Below are 21,310 nucleotides of genomic sequence, written 5' to 3'. Positions count from 1 at the left end.
GACCTACAGAAGAATAAAGGTATCAAGAAGTGACAAGAAAAACCTGTAGCTAAATAGAAATGTCCTACTGTTCCAATTCCAAATTAAAATAAATGGCATAGCTCTTTCTTAGGAAATTTAAACTCTTAATAAGATTATCTGTAGTGAAAAAACCCCAATAAGACAAACAAGAAACCCTTCTGGCTTTGGCTCTTAGCTCAACATAAATGAATCCCCCCCTTCCCCTGCTGCTGCCCCCCAAATCCCCAAGTCTACAGAGTTTCTGGATTCTCAAGATTGCACTCCTAATTGTTGTTCAGTTTTCATCATAGAACCTCGATATCATTATGTATTTAGGACTAAGGGCCTTCATGTGTTTTTCTGCATAATCTCTCTGCTTTCTCTTACTGAGTGTTTGTCAAACAAAACTCATTAAACAAAGTACTCCTTTATTCTCGGGTAGATGGAACTAAGAGAGCGCACAAACAGCAGTAATGCACTTGCTGTGGAGAACAGAAAAAAAACAACATTCCAAGAAATTTTGTTAATACATGCCAATGCAGTTTTATATGCAAAGGGATAGTTCCATTCAAGAGGAGCTGCATTTTTCCAGGACATCTACAGTGGAGAAAACATCTCAGACCTCACATCCAGCTGTAAGTTCGATACAAACAGCAATGCAACCTAACTGTGTTTTTACGACACCTGCAGTGCTTATACTTGAATTTATCATGCCTTTAATTTGCTTCATCCCTTTAAATGTAATGTATGGCTACTGTTTGCATCAGTTTGCAGTTGTGTTTGCACATTTGTTGATGATGAAATTTTAAAAAGGAAGCATGAAAAAGGCTAACTCGAGATCCTAAACAGCTTCCAGAATACGTTACTTCATGAGTTTTGAGCTATCCAGACATGTCAGTTTCTTCTGCAGAAGGAAGTTGAGCAGCTCTCCCATGGGGCCCTAACAGCGAATGACAGGTATTTGCCAAAGGAACATTTCGCAGTCTGAACAAACTGAAGGGATTTAGAAACAGGCAGGTCTTTGGAGTAAGATTTTAAAAATCTTTTTATGTTCTCACCTTAACTATAAACATTTTTAATACATAGATGCTGGACAAAGTTAGCACATTCTTGAGCAATTACCTAAACTATGTACAATACATGAATTAGAGGATTACTTTTTAGGTAACACCACTAAAGAGTACTAGAATAGATATTGATCAAAACCTTGTTGTCTTATGTAAAATGAACTGAAAAAAAGAGTACAATGTTGCAGGTATTTTCTGTTCCACTTGCTTCAACTTTGTCTATGGTTATGGTTTATGGCTTTAAAAAACATTTCTAATGCTGAAGACCAATTTTAGTATTATTGTTCGTATTTAGATAGTATCTTAGAAAACACAGTCCAGACTGAGGACCGCCCTTTCTTTATGACTCTGATACAAAGCAAAGCCTGCCAGTTACACAGCCCCACTCAAAAGGCACGACAGCATTTCTCATCCTCCTAACAGAGGTTTCATACTGTTGTTTCATGCCTGCTATCCCAACAGTCCAGCTGATGTAACAGTTCTGTCTTCCCAGCTGCACAGTTATAATACTGCCTACAGTGTTCTCATCTGTCAAGTGAAATTTGACTCTATGCAAGAACAGCAGGGAGGTTTTATATTGAACTTTTAAAACTTCCACTTCATGGCAAATTTGGAAATTATTTCAGACAGGTAAGTGACTGAAAAAAAAAATGTACTTACATAACTGAGTTGTTTTGTATCTGTGAAAAAACAGTGTTTTGTTTTCTAGACAAAAGCAGATCATATTCACTTTTATGACTTGCTCAATACTGCTGCTCTAAGTCAAGGACTGAGAATCTCTGCCTAAAAATAAAATATTCATTTAGAAAAGTCACATGACTGAATTGCAAAAATACTGCAAAATAGAAGTTCAACCTTATTCTCCTTCAAAAACATATTTCCTAATAGTTATTATAAAAATGACAGTGTTTAAGTAACTGAAAAAGCTACCTTTAGCTATACCTTAAATAAAAGTTACTATTTACAGCATTCATTATTAAAACATAGTCAACAGGAGCTGACTACAGACATCAACACACTTAAAGAAGGTACTTGAAGAGTACGAGGTATTTTCTACCACAGCCTTTTTCCACAATGACTTCTAATGTACAAGTTTTTTATGTGCCATTTACAATGTATATTTGTCTAGTAAGCCTGCAGTCTGTATACCATTACCAAATACAACCCCAGTAAAATGAGTTTTGCTTGATGGCTTGCAATCATGTATGAAAGGGCAGCAGTGGGCAGCAGCTCCTTCTTATGAGTAATTCTAAAACACTGTCCATTTACCATCATTTATTTTCAAGTACCTTGTGTACAGCTGCTCTGCTGCTCTCATCTGCTGCAGGGTCACGTTCAGATATTCATTCAGATAGCTCTGATTTTACATGCAAGCTTTTTCATTTGTTGATTTCTTTTTTTCTTTCTTCCTTGCACTTCACCTCCCCTCCTCCCCTTCCTCCCTACTACACAAAAGGCTACAGCCTTGGCTACGAAGCTACCAGCCGGTTGCATTCATTTACAAGAGAGAAACGGGCAGACAAAAGGTGACAGCAGATAATCATCATGGCATCAGCAAGCCTGCAGTTCTTTGCTTTTATTCTGGCTTTGTTTGGTGTTTTTGGAGATATCACAGCCACCTTGCTACCAAACTGGAAGGTTAATGCAGATGTTGGTTCAAATATAATAACAGCTATAACACAGATGCAAGGACTTTGGATGGACTGCACATGGTACAGCACTGGGATGTTTAGCTGTACCCTGAAATACTCTGTTCTCTCTCTCCCAATCTACATCCAAACGGCACGGACCACCATGGTACTGTCTTGTATTCTATCGGCCTTTGGGATCTGCATCACTACAGTTGGAATGAAATGTACCAAGTTGGGAGGGGATGCCGACAGCAAAAGTCACGCTTGTTTTGCTGGAGGAGTCTGCTTCATTCTTGCAGGAATCTTTGGATTAGTACCAACATCCTGGTACACAAGAGAAATTATTTCAAATTTTCTGGACCAGAACACTCCAGAAAGCAGTAAACATGAACCAGGAGGAGCGGTCTATACAGGATTCATTTCAGCAGGGTTTCTGCTTATCGCGGGTGTAATCTTCTGTACTTCCTGTTTTAAAAAGCAGCAAGGAGCATGGATTTACCCTTCAAAGCAGCACCATTTCCCATCCACAGAGCAGGAGAGCAACGCAGGTTACAACCTGCAGGACTATGTGTAAATACAGTTATTTCTCTCCACTGAGGCTTTTTTTCTGTGCTAAGTGTAGTTTGATTATTTCAAAGAATGTGCCATATAGCAGTTAGGTTGCGTATGTTTAAGCACTTATAGAAGCAGCCGCAAAAAGAGTAAGTAGGAAACAATGCTTAAGTCTGCTAGGAGAGTACTTATTTTTGTTGATTTTTCAAACAATTCTTTTTGACTTTCCAAGTAATATTTCTTGAAGAAAAAGGAACTATAACTGACAGTACAATTAATGTACTGACGGCTTCTACTTAGCAAAACAGGTTATTGGTAACATACCATGTGTTATAGCTTATTTTACACTTTCAATTATGATGCAAGGAAGTAAGAAAATCCTACCACTCTTTGTCCAAGAAGCCTGGTTCTGTGGTTTTTAAATAGCAGACACATCTGCACACACCTTAGCTACGTTGTATATTCTGTATATCAGGGTGAAGAATCAACAGTACCATTCAGATCTTGCCCTAAATGGCTCTCCCATCCACAACTGCCACCTGCTGTGGGTTTAATTTATTATTGTGAAAGAAATGTCTACTTGGCATTGTGTACACAACACTCACCAATTGCTACCAATATGACAACAGAAATGTCACCATGACGATGAGAACACCTGCAAACTGTGACACACAGGATTAAAAACTCAATTATCTGTGTTCACAAAAAACTTCGAAGCATTCTGGCTTGTACTTGCTCAAAGTAGGTTTTTCTAGTCCAAATAATACAGGCTCCATTTATTTTCTTTTATGCTTCTGTATTTCTATAAAAAACGTTATGTCCTTTTATTTATTCCTGGAGGGTCTGTTTCAGGCTCATTCCCATGTATTCTGCTAGTGTAAAATGTAATATACAATGGTGATAAAGAGCTCCTTTTGTTCAAATTTATTTTCTTAACTCTCATTTTGGTTTTAAATCCTTTAAACATTTATTTAAACATATAGATTTTGTTTCAGATTGGCCACTGGCAGCATATATTCCTTCTATCTAAATTCTTCCCTAAATGACAATCAAATTGATGTTAATTGGGCAGCACACATTAAGGGAATGAAAAGGGGCATGATCTAGGCCTTTAAATTCAGTAATGTGATAATGCTGGATGAGTCTTGGAACAAAAGCAATTGGCTGCATTTTCTTTTTTATTTTCCTTTCTATATTTATATACTATTTTAATTCCCCATATCATTAGCCTGAAATTCACTAAAACTGTATGACAGAATGCTTACATTGCATGTCCACTTTGTGGAAAGAAGAAACATCTTCTGTTAGAGCATTTGAGAGAGTGGAATGTCTTATGAATCCAATATATAAAGAGTTTTTAATACATAGAGAATAGAAATATGTCTTGCTTGTACTACTGCTGTTACACAGCCATTTTGAGTTTCACAGGTACCCATCAAGGAACTTGTGTTGTACTATTCCTAATGTATCAGTAATTATTTGGTACTGCAGAGACTTAACTATGACACAGAAGCTGAATTTTCTTTGGTTAGACACACTGCTGTGCAGCACCACTCCATAAACCGAGAGTCTTTACTGAAATATTATTCATTCATTGAGCAAATGAGGTAAACAACTCACTCCCCCAAAACATGGCATTAAGGTGTGTATGCGTATGAATTAAAACTAATATTTGTAAAGTAAGAACAAAAGGTGTTTTCCAGGAGGTCATTATGAAGGTAATTGCATACTATGAGAAAAATTAAATACCCATCCACTACATAAGCATTTTTTTCCATAAAACAGAGGCACCTGAACTTCTCTGTAGAGCTATTAAGCAAAAATCAAGCACTGAGATACTCCATTCACAACACACTAAAAGAGGTTTCCAAGAAAACAAAGATTCTATTGGAAATGGTAATATCTAAAACCATGTCAGTTCTACAGCTATAAGAAACAGAAGATCAATCTACAACAGGAGTCTGAAGGAACCAAACTATAGTGAAAAAAGGTGCCTGGTCTATCTCAAAGATTTGTGCTTTCTGCTTTTGCAATACAAGCAATATTTATTTTAACTCAAAGAAATAAATAAAAATATGCTTGCCTTTATTGGTAATGCCTTTTTTATTCAACAGAGCACCAACTGACTGTAGGATTTGCTTATACTAAGACATCTGTCACAACTCAGAATTATTTCTAAGTCAACAAGGACCTTTTCAGTACAGAAAAATGTGAGTATCAGTTACAGCTTCCCAATTCTGAGACAGTCTGCACAAGACTTTTGACTACACTATCTCTACTGTACCCTCAAATTGTATCAGCTATTGAGAAACAGTAACAGAATTTGAATTTTGGTGTTATGAACGCTACTTAGAATCACAGAATCATTTCAGTTGGAAAAGATCTGTAAGATCATTGAGTCCAGCCACTCTACTGATTCTGGTCCCGAATTCAACACTGTATCTCTGCATCTTTTAAACACAGACCTGCAGATTCAACCACCTCCCCGGGGGAACCTATTCCAGTGTTTGAGAACCCCTTCAGTCAAGAAGTTTCTTCCAATATTCCATATAAATCTCCCCTACTTCACATATTTAACACTAAGATGGCAGCCTGAAATTATTTTTCATTGAGCTAGGAGACAGAAAAAAACCCAACCAACCCAATCCAAAAGCTCAAAGCAAAGAATATGTCTCAAGTATGGTAATTTTTCTTCACAACAGACTGCTGTCATGTCTACTTTTTAACACGTTTGAACAGTTACTTGCTCAAGAAATACTAACAAAAGTTTAAATCATTATCAGAATATGACCAGCTAAAGGAGAGGGAATGACCTTCCAAAGGTTTTCAAGATGATAAATTTGAACAGGAAAAAAGACTAAAAGATACACTGTGATAAGGTAGAAGATTGTGGTGGGTTGAAGTTTCCCCCCAACATTAACTTGGCCAGACCAACTCAGTTAGAAGCAAACGAAGCTGTATTTACAAGCAAAATCTACACTCTACAATGGAATATAATGAATGTGTACAAAATATACAGTATTTACAACATTATACAGATATTTACAATTAGCAAACAACACAAAACCCCCCCAGCCAAGAGACCAGGGAAGCTGTTCCACTGCCTCTCCCCTGCCCACCATCCCAAGGGAGAAAGGAGCGGAGAGAGAAGCAGTGAGTTAGACTTAGCCAAGGCCAGCCAAAGCATGCAGATTATCTCTCCTGAGCAAAGCAAAACAGCCAAGATCAGAAGAGAAAAGGGAAGAATTGTTATGGTACAGCTCCTCTTATTCTAGGCATTTACCCAATGAACTTGTTTAGAATAATCTTTTTTTCTTTTTTTTTTCCTTTTTACACCCAATAGTGATTTATTTATATTTTTCTACTTTTCTGCTCCAAATCTGTAACTCAATTTTAAAGGCATAGCCTAAAACCACCACAAAGATTTATTGATGAACTGATATGAAGAATTTCATAAGCTACAAGTAATTTCTAAAACAAAACAGTAGATTTCCACATGCATTCAGGGGAAAGAGAGCCCTCTTACTGTCAGGCACATATTTTTACAAATACAGAAGATACAGTCTTTTCAAAATGCAGTTTATTAATTCTTTATTGCTGTAATCATAATGGCTATTAACAAAAACAGTGGCAATCAGAGAGCAGCAAAGAAACTGTTCTCTACTCACTTAACAGAAGATAGGAGGGAGAAAAAAATGTTACTTTTTTAAACATGCAGTGGGATGTAGGTGACAAAGTGCTACAGTGAATAGGAGGGAGTTAAATGTGCTAAGGACAAGTAGGGTGAAACACAAAATTATAGACATGGTAAAATTAGAGATCTTTGACAAAGATGACAAATGAAATGCTTTTATTTATGAGACCCATCAACATTTCTAGGCATATTACTAAACTGTTTATAAATGAAGCAGGATTTCCAAAGATGCTACAATCCTAGCAGACTACCCTGTCATTAAATCTTAACCTCCCTCTCTACAAACACCCAAAGAAGTATGCTTCTCTTGCAGGTTTGAAGGTCAAAGTTCTGATGAATCAAAAAGATAAGCACCTTCTTGAAGCAAGTATGCTTCATTTACAGGAGTATCACATCATTCCACTTTTGCAGTATGGAGGCGTTGAACTAGAGTGCCCAACTGTGTTCCTCATTCAAAGTCAGATATACTGCTTGATTGACAAATTAACATAACCCCCCCCAAAAATACATTTAAAACTTACCTCTGGCTTTGGAACAAATGCTTGGCCTGGGATTACAAAACGGTTTTCAACCGTGCAGAGATGCTGAGCCATAATAGATAGCCTGCTACGCTGCTTACCTCCTGCATTAGCAGTAAGTCTCTATTGAAGAATCAAAACACTTGTGTCAGTGAAAGTGAAATGACCAAGCGGTCAATCATGTTAAAGCATGATTTTCAGTATAATCAAAGCAGAAGTCAAAAGATAACAACCCACAAGACAGTTAAGTCTAATATCAACGTTTATGCCCAGTTCATCTAGAATTTTTTTCTCCAAGGCAGCAGCAACCTCTGTCCTGCAATCAAATGTGCGTGAAAAGGAGCTCCTTGAACTTCTGCAGAACTTAATGAATGACAGAAGCACTTTTTTTTAAGCACAAGAGAACTAAAACTGTTCTGACTGCAGGAATCAAAACACATATAACACCAGCTGACAGTATTCTCACATCCTTTCTTTCCACTCTTTCTGTATCAAATTGCTATTTTTCCCTTATCCAAGATGAAACAAAGTTCCAGAAACTCAGAATCAGATAGAAACCAAAATTTTCTTTGTTATTAAGTACTTTACACTTACAATACATACAAGGAAGGTCACTGGAACTACTTTACAATATAAAGTGCCTAACAGTAAGAGGATTTCATAGAATACTTTGAGTTGGAAAGAACCTCTAATATTTTAAAGCTCAATTTAGTAATTCTCTGATTTTCCCCAATTCTTAGAAAGACTATCTAAAAAGTAGCCTGGATGGAGGTTTTCTACACTTACATGACCTTGCAAGACATATGAGAAGTCTCAAACGGAAAAAGACATTTCACTAGCTATGAAGAAATAGAATTTTGAAGATTCTGTTCTTATTTACCATTACCTTAATAAGAAAATAAAGGATGAAACTAAATTTGCATATCTGGTAACAGCTTTACAACACATAACTGCAGATGAAAAGCTTACTCATGCCATGCTGCCATGCTTATTATTTATTCAGGAAAAAGAAAATTAAATGCACTGCTCAAGTTTTGTGAGTTGTTTGGTTGTTTTGTTTGATTTTTTTTTTCCCCTTTTTTAAAATTTTGGTGGTGGTGGGTTTTGGTTTTGTTTAAACCAACTCTCCTGAAAGGTAGCTCAAGCATCAACACAGAGAAAATAAAATACTTCTCAACGATTTTTCTGAAAGAAAGCTCAGTGATTCTTTTCACCTACATCAGAATTTAAATCTACTTTCATTACTGTTTCAGAGGAAACCTACTAAAATAAAACCAACTATCCAACCAACTATTGTTCTTGGGGAAAAAAAAAAAAACAGGCTGAAAAGTCTAACAATGCAATCAGATAAGCACTTCCTTAACCTCTGCAGTGGAAATGAAACAGGTCTAATGACTACACTTTCAGTCTTTCCAATGCCAACTCAAACAAGCCAGTCTTTACTTCCCACAAAACAATCTGATAAGTCCCATGCAGTTAGTTCCTGCTTCCCACCTATAGAAGGGATGTAAACCAACAACATCCACCTCTAGGCAGTAACATCTCAAACCACTTCAATCACAGCAGTAGGAACATTGCCTGAGTATGGCACTGCTGAAGGAACACAAAAACAGTGAAAATATACTCACGCTATGATAGACCAGTTTTGGACTGGATGGGGCATTTAAAGATCATCTAATCCAAACCCCCTCCACAGTTAGCAGGAATGTCTTTAACTAAATCAGGCTGCTCAGAACGTCATCCAGCCTGACCTTTAATGCTTCCAGGGATAGGGCATCTACCATCTCTCTCAGCAACCTGTTCCAGTGTTTCACCACCCTAATTGTAAAAATTTTCTTTTTATATCTAGTTTAAATCTGCCTTCTCTTAGTTTAAAACCACTGTTCCTTACCCTATTGCAACAGGGCCTGCTAAAGGTTTGTCCCATACTTCTGTAACTTGACTTAGTGTTGTAGGCTTTTCCCCCGCCCAGTTCTCAAAAGTTTTTTTGTTTCCACTTTTAAAATACACATAGCATCTGAAACTGTCCTAAGTAAACCATGCTGAAGTTCTGCTAACACCTTTGTGTCTGGTATTACAGTTTTAGAAAGGCATAAAACAAAATACAGATTCTGAAGCCTAACCTGAAATGCAATCAAGGTGGCACTTGACAGCTCTTCTAATTAATGCTGCTCATTATCAGCCACTCTCAACAACTACCTTAGGAACAAATCCTTACTGTTTTCTTCGGTGAGCTACACCATGCAATTATGATTTTCATAATTGTATATTAATCCCCCATTATCAATGACTCAGCAAAATGTCACATGAAGAATTAAACTGGCAAAGTTGACCACAAAAAGGAATCTTAAACACGTTTTAGTGCGCAAGCTGCATCTGCGATACAACTTTTTTTTTTCCCCCTAGAACATAAGTATTTATATTTAACCTATATCAGTTATGAAAACATAATGGTAAATTTTCTTCTGTTTGCTGCTAAAAAATCTGAATTATTTTCCATTTTATTAGCACCTTTTGCCTAGTGTTCTAAATAGACAGCAGTGTTATACACAAAATTTCTAAATATTCTGCTCTTCCAACACGCCTGTCTTATATGCCTCTAACAGTTTAGCACCCCACCTCCCAGCCTGCAGATCATGTTGGCAGAGCAGTTCAGGCAAACTACTCGCTGCCCAGTTTTACTCAAAATTAGAGACTGACAAAGATCTCTATTTAAAATGAAGTATGACACATTTTTAATGGAAGTGGGCCAGGAAGTAGCCAGCCTAGGTGGCAAATTTAAGGTGAAGCAATGTTACAAACCACAGCCAGATAAAATGATCTGCTCAACACTTAGAAGTACCATTGTTAACTGCTCTGGATACCTGATAAGCCCCCTTAACAGGCCTCAGCACTCGGTATATAAGGTAACTACTGGTTCTTATCAACGGTTCAATTTAATCAAATCATATCAAAATAGAGTGGTCTGTAGTAACAGGTCTATACTGACATAACTCATGCCAATGTAGCTGTGTTACAAAGAAACAGAAAAGCAGGAAACTACTACCAGCAAGAAAGGTAAAGTTATCCTAATTGACTAGAAAGCACATGGCTCCATTCCATGGCATACCATTCTGCTGAGCTTATGGCATATACCCTGAGGCTCTTAGCTTAGAAATATACACTAAAGACATCAATCTTTTGAGTACAAGACATGTTCCTTTCAGGAACACAAATTTGCAGATACATAAAGTATCAGCAGTGACTTATTTACTGTTTCTGCAGTACACTGGTCTCTTATTTCCTGGTATTGTATATGCCAAATCATAATGAATAATTTTTAGCAGTTCCAGAGGGCTAGAAAAAAAGACAGAGATTTTAATTATCACCCTTTCTCCTAATCATCAAACAGAAAGTTTCTCTTAAATGAGTTTTTCATGATGTCAAATCAATTATGGAAACACAAATCAGAAACTATGAACCATTTTGTCTTCAGTGGCAGATCTGTGTTTAAATAGATACATGAACAGGAATCAAGAGATCCCAAAATGTGAACTCAACAACAATTAACATTGATTCATTGCGTGGCCTTGAATAAGATAATCAATTTCCTAGTGTTTCTAATTTCTCAGCATTCTAAGTACAAAGAAACTTAGGAGTTCATGGTATTTTGCATCTCATTGCACTATGCTGAGGGCAGAAGCACTATAATCTGCATGTCACCAATGGCAATTGCAGCTGGTTACGGCTATATAAAGAACAGAGCGCATTTACACTCTCACTCAGTGCTAAGCCAGTTTTTCACTGCTGTCACAAAACTTTGAATCATCACCACTTTGCATTTTACACCATAGTCCATTAGCCATATTTTGCAACAAGGGTCTAAGCTCAAATTATACTAAGTCCTTGTGGAAAAAGGATCTGGATGTTTTTAATGCCTGAAATCACATGAGCTCAGCACCAAATTAAGAAATCCTGCATATTTCTATCAGGTGATTGTCCCTGCTGTTCTTTAGAGCCACCTACTGGAAATAACTCAGTAATTTCTTCAATCTTGACTTCAGGGATACAGTAAACCAGCTCAATATGGTTTTCTATGACTCCAAAAAATGACAGCAGACATGTCACTTGCATGTAGAAGTCTTACAAATTTAACGTACCCCCCCCAAAAAAACACAGCAAAATTTCCCTATTAGAATTCTACTTCGAAAGATGAAAGCTAAGACAAGACATATAGTTAGGTTGTGCAAAGAAAAAGTTATTCACAAACAGTATAATTAGATGGAAATCCAGCTTTTTAAAAAAAAAATATTTTTAAAGCAAGTGAGATGCTGGTAAAAAGCCATACAGCTTTCATAAATGCAAAGCAAGAAGTCTTCCAGCCTCTATGTTATGATATATTTCATGCAATGGCAACAGAAACAAATTATTAGGTGTGAAAGCACTGTGGAACAAGCCAACTTAGTATCAATCGACCTAGAGTATCAGCTCATCTAGAATCAGCAGTACAATATAACAGACTAGTCTGGCCTTCTTTGAGACAAAGTAAAACCTTTATCTGCTTTTGGATTTGTTGCAACAGAACTCAAATGCCCTTTCACAAAGAGCAGCTGTTAGCAACCCATTAATTCTTGTTCCAAAAAGCCAGTTTCCAGGGTCTTGACAAACACCACCTTTAAGTGTTTAATCACAACTGGAAATAATGTTAAATTTTCATTTTTCCTTATTCACAGTAGAGGTTTTTCTAAAAAATTATTTTTAATTAAGAAGGTAAACAAAATAAATGAGTGTGTTTCTTGAGATGATTGAAAGGTAAGGAAAAACTGACGAAACTGTGCATGAATGACTGAGAAAAGAAAGATATGTAAAACCAGGAAAGAGCTGTAGAGTCTTTTAATGTTGAGGAAACTAGACTTCAGAGAAAAACAAATTAAACAACTCAAGGAAATACAGCCATCCATAAGGAATTTTCAAAGAAATAATATTTATATGCTATGAAAGGATCCAAGCAGGTAAGACAACATTAAAATTCATCACTTACAGCCACACAGACTAAAAGTTGAACCAACTCTTTCTTCCTTAAGCCAATTAAGACTGGGTTTGTACTATTGAAAAAGAAAGGTTGCATGCAAAGAACTTTTGGCTTAATTTAGCATCTGTAAAATTTTGGAAAACACTAACATCTTACCTCTGCAACTTCCTTCTGAAAAGTCAATGTCATCTGAGTCCTGCCATAAATAAAAGGTCCATCCTTTTTGGAAACATTTTCAAGCCATTTGACGATTAGAGGAGTTGAAACACTGAAGGGCAGATTCCCAATGATATGTATATCAGGTGGCTCTGTTAATGTTTGATGGAAGAAAAGCAACTGTCAAAGTTTGGGGTAAGATTTTGCCATGAAAGAACACGTAAGTAGGAAAGATGTGTTCGTATCAACACAGACTTAAAACATGAAAACAATTTTTATCATGCCATGCCAAAATTATGCCTTTCCATTTACACTTGTCTTACACTGACAAAACTGTGTTACTATTCTCAGTAATTAGTTGGAAAAAAAGTGGTTAAATTTGGTTCTCATTTACGTTTGAATAAATCAGAAGCTTTCAGTTATCAGCAGATCACAGCTGAGCTACTCCAGAACAGCAAAACTGTAAGAACAGCAAAATTACAACAGTGTTTCCATGATTTTAAGCTATGACTAGAGGTACAGAGTAAATAGCCACATGCATTCTTCTATCAAACACACTCTTCCCAGGAACCTGAGTCTTCGTAATCCCCCAAACAATTACCTAACTCAAACTGGATAGAGCTTTCCTTCTTTCCTTCTGTACAGAGCCCTCTGAAACTGAAAGGTCTTAGAGCCAAGACTTAGCCATACAAAGCAATACATATTTTTCACTTATGCACTGTATCAGCCTATGTATGTTGTACAACACCAAGCAAGTATTTCATTAGTGGGTATGATTATGTCTAAGCAGGAGTGCAATAGAAGCAGACAAAACAAAAGCAAGTGTTTTGTTTCTTAATACTACAGCATTTAATAACATTAATAAGATTTTGCTGGCACACTTTACTTATTATGCATTTTTTAGGCTGTGTTATTTTCAGTATATTTGCCATAGTACACACAGATCAGAGATGGCCAAATACAGTTTTGAAACCACTGGCTTTTCAGATTTTCCTACGACAGTAATATAGAAGAAGTATCTCTTACCTCTAACTAGTTAGCTCTAAAGACAACGATTTGTATCCATGTTCAAGAAAGGTAAACACACAAAAATTGCGCTACACCTTTACACATGCATTTGCTCACAGTTTTGTTTTGCAATGAGGCAAACACAGCATGGAAATTTTCAAGGTGAACATAATGTGGCATAGTCTTTTATGTCTGAAGTCAGAAAGCAGTTTACTGTTCTTTGGATACTGCAGACAGTGACGCTATCTTAAATTAAGAAATCTGGAAAATGGGACTGGGAGGTCATTTCTCATTTATTTAACAGTAATACATGTGTCGAAAGAAAGATGAAATCGAGTCCTATGATAACCTCAGAAAAATACCCCACACCAACCAACCACACCAACTCATAAAAACCCCAATCAACCAAACAAAAAAACTCACACAAAAAAATGTGAGCAGGTTCTCCTTTTGGCAAAGGTATCCTGCTGACCCCAAAGCAATGCAAAACCGAAATTTTTGGGAACAAATTTCCTAAAGGTTTCAAAGCAAATTACAAAAATGTTAGTAGAACAACATGCCTTCTTCAAAAGGAGTTAAAAAAAATGGGGAAGAAGTATACCATTCAACTCTACACTTTCCAAGAGCCACTACTGTACAGACAAGACACTCTAAGGTTAGTAATTGCAAAGTTCTTCCCTGTTTACCAAAGCGAATGTCACACAAATTTCACATTTTTTGATTCCTTCTGTAAAGAAATAGTTAGCTTGTCTCTCTTTACCTTCAAAACATACCAGGAAGAGAGTAAGCCCTGCACTGAGTGAACTCCAATTATATCATCAGAGAAGGCTAACTCAGAAGCCTTAAAAAGGAAATAAACCAAATCAAAATACTAACCATCCTCCCAGTTCTTTTTTAAGCGCTTTGGAAAAGCGTTCTCCATCTTATATGCCAGGATATCACCATGAACAATGTGTACTTTTCCTGGAGCTGCTTCAGATAATATCTGTTTGTAAGCAAGAAAGCAAGCAGAATTCAGTGAATAGTGACCAAACTGATTTGCAGTTTCAGCCACAGCAGGAATGAAAATCATTGCTGTGTATCTGCACACTCTTCCTAAGTATTTACTATCAAAAAGCAAATGCTAAAGAAAGACATTTTAAGTATGGTTCAGTATACTCTTACTATTCACAACTGAAACTTGAAAAGACTGCCAAGAGCCTCTTCAACTAGAACAACAAACCGTGGGCCACTAACAGGGCCTCACCTGATGAAAGCAATAATGCAAACAGCAGGTTTTGAAAAGCTTTCAGATCCATTACCTATGGAAACAAGGTTCACATTGTGTATTTTGCCTCCCCTGCAGCTACAGGACCTATTATCCAATTTTAGATGCAAAAATACTCAGTCATTTTTCTTCTACATAAAAAAAAGAAAGATTCTCTTAGTATTCCCTGTAGTAGTATGAACTCACACCATTAAAAACCAAGGAGTTTCCAAACATAAGGGTACAAGTACCTAGCAGTAGAGAAAAATCTCACAGATTTGTCTATTTTCATAGTTGCAAACCGCTCTCTAGTGTCAACATATCTATCCCACTTCAGGAGCTTACCTAATAGTTAATAAAGGCTGAAATGCAAACTGCATCAGCTGTGGTTTGACAAGCAATTCTTTCATTTCTGGTGTCAGTTTGCACAATCAAAATTAGTTTTGTAGTGTTAATACAACAGTAGTCTTTTATCTTATAGTACAAAACTAGATACACCCCCCCACCCCCCCAGTTTAAAAGCAAAGTCAACTTTTAAATATCAAATGTCATCTTCGTAGCACTCCTAAATCAGAATAACAAAAAAAAATGCTTATAGGACAATTTTACTTCAGCACAGTAATTCAAACCCATAAACAGTTAAGTGACAGTGGCTTAACTGAAACTGTTCACCATGGTTAGCTCCATCTTCAGGATGAATCATGTTTGCATGCCCAGGCACATAAACCGTTTTCACAAGTCTCTGAGCCAAAGGAAAGTGCTGCTTTCTCTAAGTGTACACAAAATGTTTGCATGACTTTTTAAATTTCTGAGAAGTTCTTAACCATCAAAAGAGCTACATTGTGTGTAATGTACTAAAAAACAAAAAGCTTAGCTAAAAACTCAATGTTCCTACTTGTTTTAAGTGCAATTATTTCCAAATCAAAAGAATAAATCTATGGTCAACTCCAAACCACTTAAAGGACTTTTAAGCATTCCACTATCAATTATATGGCATAGAAATTCACTAATCTGCCATGATTTGTCAAATCTTTTTTTGAAGCTGTTCCAAATGTTATGACAGGATGAAAGATAATGTAAAATCAATTAAGAAAACAGCAGAGTTGCCTACACAACAATGAATTAACTTTTTTTTTTTAATAATAGTCTTCATGTCAGGAGGAGCTGTGAGGTCTTTGAGTATTGCACTCACGTAAATGAGAACTGCATTTAATTTGTGAGCAGAAAATCATATATCATATTATTTCTGATTTGAAATAAAGGCTCAGAAACCCACTGAAACTGTCCCAAATGTGTGCAGCTGACAGAGGGCACAAAGAAAACATAAAGGGCATAGTGTGAAAAATGAAATGGCATTCCTCGAAGAATTCTATATTCAATCCACTCTCTGGCTAAAAGCGTCCCTTCTCTCCTCATAAATCTTTCCAGCCTAACAACTATTAGGGCATATGGCATAGGAAGGTTATGATTCTTTAAGAGAAAACTGACAGCTTGTGTAAACTTTTACTCTGCACACCTGTGTTCTGCACTGTATTTGTTCTGCAGTAAAGAGGACCCAAATTTCAGCTTTCTGATCGAGACCACAGCCCAAAAAAACAGTTAAATGCTGTGTGCTTTACATCAGTGATTTCAGAACTACCTAAAGAGACATTTTTAAGTATTAATCCCCAGTTGTCATTTTAATCTCAGGCATTTTCTGTTTTCAAATCTCAACCCTTTCATGAGCTTTTTGTTTAGATAGATCTTTTAATGGGAAAACAGGAAAAAATACGGTATTACAACACATTATCACAAAACCCAGATTCATTGCCATGTATCACCTTATTTGGAGGGAAAAACAATACCAAATTTAACACTAATGGAAGCAACACATTTCTTGTTTACTGATGTACACTGTTATGAGTTATAACATCTTTACATTTATTTCTACTGTGAAGTTGCTGATTAAAAATAATGACTGAAGTTAATTCACTTGAGTAGTGAAGATAATTACATACCAAAACCTCATTATAGACCCTGAAAAATATACTTTTATTCAATGAAATCTGTTGTGGTGGCTGCAATTTTGAAAGATTATAAAAATGTCTAAGTACTTTGAAAACTCTGTTAATTAAAACAAGTATCATTTAGTCTCAAATTGTCTCCAATCCCAAACCAGTCCTGGTTGCCCCCCTCAATAAGTGAAATGAAGTCTTGACATGAAGTTGTAAGGCAAATATTAAATATTGTAAATTATCAGCAGCTAACTCTACAAATACACAGCTACATGCGTGTTCAGGTTTAAGGACTGCATGCTTCATTCATATCCTACATTGGTTTGGTCCTACAAAGAGGTGGCAGCAGTTCTCAAGTGAGCTTCCTGTTTATTTTCACTGCTGATCTACTACAGAAGATGCAGTACAATATAAAGGACAGCTATTTGAATTGCTACAATCTGCACAAGAGAACAGTGGAATCTGAAAATACTTTGGACTGTTTTTCTTGCTGGATTTATACATCCAAATTCCATAAACATGGAAGCTTAACAGGAACAGAAGTAAATGGCATTTGAAAAAATGGCACAATGATGTGTGAACACGTAACAACTTAAAAAAAATAAAGGGCAGCAAAAGTATAGGTATGTTTTTCTTAAAAATGTATACTAAAATCCTTGCATTATTTTTGTGTGTATGTTAACCCTCTTTGAACTCTATTAACTGGAGAATCACTTTCACAGTTTTATAAACTTGAAAGCATAATTATTAGGATTAAAATGAAACATAAGACCAAATGACATTACATTGAACCTTCAAACTACTATTTCACCTGCATGGTGAAATGCACCTGAAACACCTCGAATTGAAAAAAACATGCCTCAGCCTTAATGCAGTTGCAGATCATGTCCTGGAGGGCCTGTGAGAAAGCAGGCACAATTAATTGCTATACTGCGTATTTTCATCCTCAAGCAAATGATAATGCTCATTTGAGGCAAAGAAGTAAATCTCTTTTCAATGCCAATATCTTAACATGACACTTGGAAACTTGCTATGTTCTTCAACCATTCTTATTCCATGTTGTGGATACATTAATACTAATTGCTCTCCAGTTGGTACCTGCAATCCTGGAATAAATCGAGCATCTTTTTCAATTAAAAGGAGGTGTTCAACACCAGCACTGAGAATGGATCTGGTAATTCCTCCTGGTCCAGGGCCCACTTCGCAAACATGGGCACTTCTGAGTTCGCCAGCTTGTTTCACTATCTTGTCTGCAACACACAAAACACATACTAAGCCTTTATTCTCCAGAAGACCCAGTTCACAAAGATAAACTCATTGTTTATTGTTAAAGCACAAGTGTGCTTATCTCAGAACAGACCCAGTGACACATCCAGTTAAATGATTACACACCTGCTAGACTGCACACAATTCAGATTTGTTTCATAGTACAAGATATGCTCAGCTATTAAAAAAAAACCACACTATTTTCAGTGTAATGTCTGTAGTACACATTGCTGCTCATTGCAGAACCAAATAAAGAGAATATTTCTTCTCATCCATAAACTAGCAGTACTGTTCTGCAAGTAAGCACTTGTGTTTGACATCCTAGTCTCCCTATTTATTCTTATTTCCCTATTTCACTACAGTACCTCCGTTTCAAGGAAATTGAAGAAGCAAAAAATTATACAATGAAGCTTCACAAAAATTATGGTTTTATGAGGAAGGAGATGAAGAAAGGCAAAAGCTGGAATACAAGCAACTGGTAGTTACAGAAAGCAGGGCAGATGAAAGGTGAGGAAAGAATACCTGTACCTAAGTGGGCAGGTATAACACCTCAAGGAGTTATATTCAAGGAAGAAAAAAGTTTAAGGATTAAAATAAGGATTAAAAACATAGCTAATGAATCAAAGGGATCCCTAGGAAGCATGATGAGATGCTGAGAGAAATTAAGCTGCTCAGTACGTAAGTATGCAGTAAGAAATATTTGAAGACTTTACTACTTTTAGTTTTACTAAATGCATGCTGACATTTTTATTCCAGGGTAGGAGACTGGTTTTAAGAAAATGGAACTGAGTTTCCTGCTCATATCGTAAATCTTTATCAGCCTGCACCTTCAATGTTATCAAATCAGCTACAGGAAGCTGCACTGCATTTATTACTGCAAAAGCCAGCCACCACCACTAGGACAGCAAAGAAATTCACCACTGACTGAACAGTGCCAGCTTTGTCACCCATTGTTGGCATAAATCTGGAGAAAACTGAATTACTGAGAAGGATGTAACTGGTTCAAAAAAGCTAGCACATTTCTGATAAACTGAGACAAACTACCTTCCTGAACATAGTATATGGTAAATTAAACTACACAATGAGTTACAGCACTTTCTGCGATACACAGTAATCTGAAAAAATGACAATTTTTAAACTGAATTTAGAAACTGGAACAGTGAAAGTACTACGAAAGCTTGGATTTTTGCACATCAATTAACAACCCATATTTTATACAGGAATACAATCTCTACCTAAACATTACTCTATTATAGAAACAGAAAATAAAATCTACTTATAGTCTAAAATAAACTACTTTCAAAAGAAGTCTTCAAAAGTTTGCCATTGAGCTGTTGTTAGATGCCACCATGCAAATACCATCTCCTTAGCTAAAATCTAGATTCTGAAGAAAGCTGGGATACATATTTTATAGTAGCTAAGATTATTAGAGTAAGATACTTTACCTGTCAATCGCAAATCCAGCAGAAAGTTCTGGGAAAGCTGTTTTTGTGCCTTAAGTTTAAAGAGTTTAATAATCTCTCCAACAGTTGGCAGGGGAGGCAAACGGAAAGCTGCTGCCTTTCCTGGAACAGCCATAACACAGAACTCTGGTTCCTTCCTCCTAGAGGGAGATTGAAAAGACAATTCTAGTGTATGCAGTAAATCCTGAGGTACTTAACATTAAAAATGCTACTATGTTTACATAGTGAAGTTTAAACTGTCAATGTTTATGTTCAGCATGTATTTGTGGGATCTGGGGAAGTCTCATTTTGCACGTTTGCCAAAACATCAGGTGAAACAAAACCCTCTCAAAATTGTTCAGCATCAGTCTTTCATTACATCATAATCTGCTTGAATTCATAGCATCACATAAAGCCAATATATATTTAAAGTGTACCTGAAGAACAATTGAAGTATGTTGGGGTTTTTTCATTACCGAATCACTGTTCTTAAGCAGGCATATAGCTAAGAATCCCAAGTGTAAACAATGGCATTAGGTAATAGAATAATACTTCTTTTCACTTTCAGCACGGCAGGACAAAGTATTTTGCCTGTGCGCTCGCACCTGCCAGCCCTGCCTCACCATTAAACCTCGAGGCTAACAATCTCCAGCACGGAGTGCTCAACGTCTGCCACACAGCACCGCTACTTTCTGAGACACAACCCCACAGGCAATAGACTCGGTGGGTAGGGGCCGCCATCTGCACTTCAGATCTTAGTGGCCTCTAGACAGGCATTGATACGAGTGAATTCGCGGCGAGACCAGTAGGCAGGAGGCGGAGGTGACTGTTCAGCGCGGACAACAGGCCTGTGGCAGCACACACACCGCTACCACCGGCAGTTGCGTCCCTGGCCATTCCCGAGACGACCCGGCCACCCCCAAGACGGCAGCAGGACAGAAACCCCACTGCCCTACCCGGGGGCCCCACCCGTGACGATCCCAAACTCCCACAGCAGAACATGTGAATCGGCTAGGCCTCGCCCCTTGTCCCACCCTGATCACCCCGCAGCGCCGAGTGCATGCTCCTACAGGCGGCGCCACTAAGACGTGGGACGGCCGCCAGCTGCGCAGCCGCAAAGCCATGAGCGTGGCACAAGTAATGGGGGAGCGCAAGGTCCGGGGAAAGAGATGAGCGGGACGCTGTTCAGAGCCGTCGCGAGGGCCCAGGCTGGAGAGGGAGCCCACCACCCAACCACACACACTCCTTTTCCCTCTGCCGCTCTAAACAGCGCCGCGGTTCCTTACGCTGTGGAGCGGAGCTAACCCGGAAGAGGAACTACCCCGCCGCTGCACGCGCGTCTCCCAGCATGCGCAGGAGCCTACTCAGCCTCTGAATTGGGCGGGTGGTGCCCGGGCGCCGTCCCGTGTGCGCATGTGCCGAAGACGCAGTTTGGCTGCTGGTGGCTGGGCTTGCAGTGCTGCTGTGGGTTACGGGTCGCGGTCGGTGACGTTTCCGCGCCCGCAGAATGTGAACGCGAATGCCTGCTGTTCCGGTAGCTGCCACGGAAGGTTGCTGCTGCTCCACGCGGAGAGCACCGGAGCAAGACCCCATGGGAGTTGTAGGCTCTGTTTGCAGGGGTGGCCCTGAAGTGGTAGTGGCTATGCGTGTGCGTTACAACCGCAAAGATTATTCTAGACAATAAAAACGTGCTGTTTGCAGCCGTCATTGTGGGTTAACGTGCAG

At 37.7% G+C, this 21,310-nt stretch overlaps 2 protein-coding genes across 6 annotated transcripts in view; one reads left to right on the top strand and one right to left on the bottom strand.

Annotated features, from left to right (window-relative positions):
- The window catches only part of TFB1M (transcription factor B1, mitochondrial), a 28,003-nt gene extending 7,054 nt beyond the window's left edge, over positions 1-20,949 (bottom strand). Inside the window, exons 1-6 of one of the 4 annotated variants that reach the window (XM_068151523.1) lie at positions 20,872-20,949; positions 19,589-19,746; positions 17,976-18,127; positions 14,514-14,622; positions 12,630-12,781; positions 7,466-7,585 (exon numbers count right to left, since the gene is read on the bottom strand). In XM_068151523.1, the coding sequence (XP_068007624.1) occupies positions 7,466-7,585; positions 12,630-12,781; positions 14,514-14,622; positions 17,976-18,127; positions 19,589-19,721 (666 nt within the window). In that variant the 5' untranslated portion in view covers positions 19,722-19,746; positions 20,872-20,949. Of the gene's footprint in view, positions 1-7,465; positions 7,586-12,629; positions 12,782-14,513; positions 14,623-17,975; positions 18,128-19,588; positions 19,747-20,022; positions 20,560-20,619; positions 20,639-20,871 lie in introns of those variants that run through there. The other 3 variants (XM_068151541.1, XM_068151532.1, XM_068151551.1) reach the window with 3 other exon arrangements.
- CLDN20 (claudin 20) lies at positions 442-5,284 on the top strand. 2 transcript variants are annotated; one of them, XM_068151572.1, is made up of 2 exons: positions 442-635; positions 2,524-5,284. In XM_068151572.1, exon 2 carries the CDS (start codon positions 2,613-2,615, stop codon positions 3,270-3,272), a length of 660 nt encoding a protein of 219 aa, XP_068007673.1. In that variant the 5' UTR covers positions 442-635; positions 2,524-2,612; the 3' UTR covers positions 3,273-5,284. The 2 variants fall into 2 exon arrangements, with proteins under 2 accessions (XP_068007673.1, XP_068007665.1); XM_068151564.1 differs by lacking the exon at positions 442-635 and adding an exon at positions 1,451-1,697.
- Positions 20,950-21,310: the final 361 nt, after the last annotated feature.

Source organism: Melanerpes formicivorus, unplaced genomic scaffold (assembly GCF_026170545.1).
Source record: "Melanerpes formicivorus ecotype bairdi unplaced genomic scaffold, bMelFor1.0.p_v2 SCAF_2, whole genome shotgun sequence".
Classification (NCBI taxonomy): Eukaryota; Metazoa; Chordata; class Aves; order Piciformes; family Picidae; genus Melanerpes; species Melanerpes formicivorus.
Note: the sequence above shows the minus strand (reverse complement) of the source record. Positions and strands in the feature narration are given on the sequence as shown.

Bases quoted from the DNA above. Each gene is read 5' to 3' on its own strand.
- CLDN20 (XM_068151572.1), top strand. From the start codon at position 2,613: ATGGCATCAGCAAGCCTGCAGTTCTTTGCTTTTATTCTGGCTTTGTTT.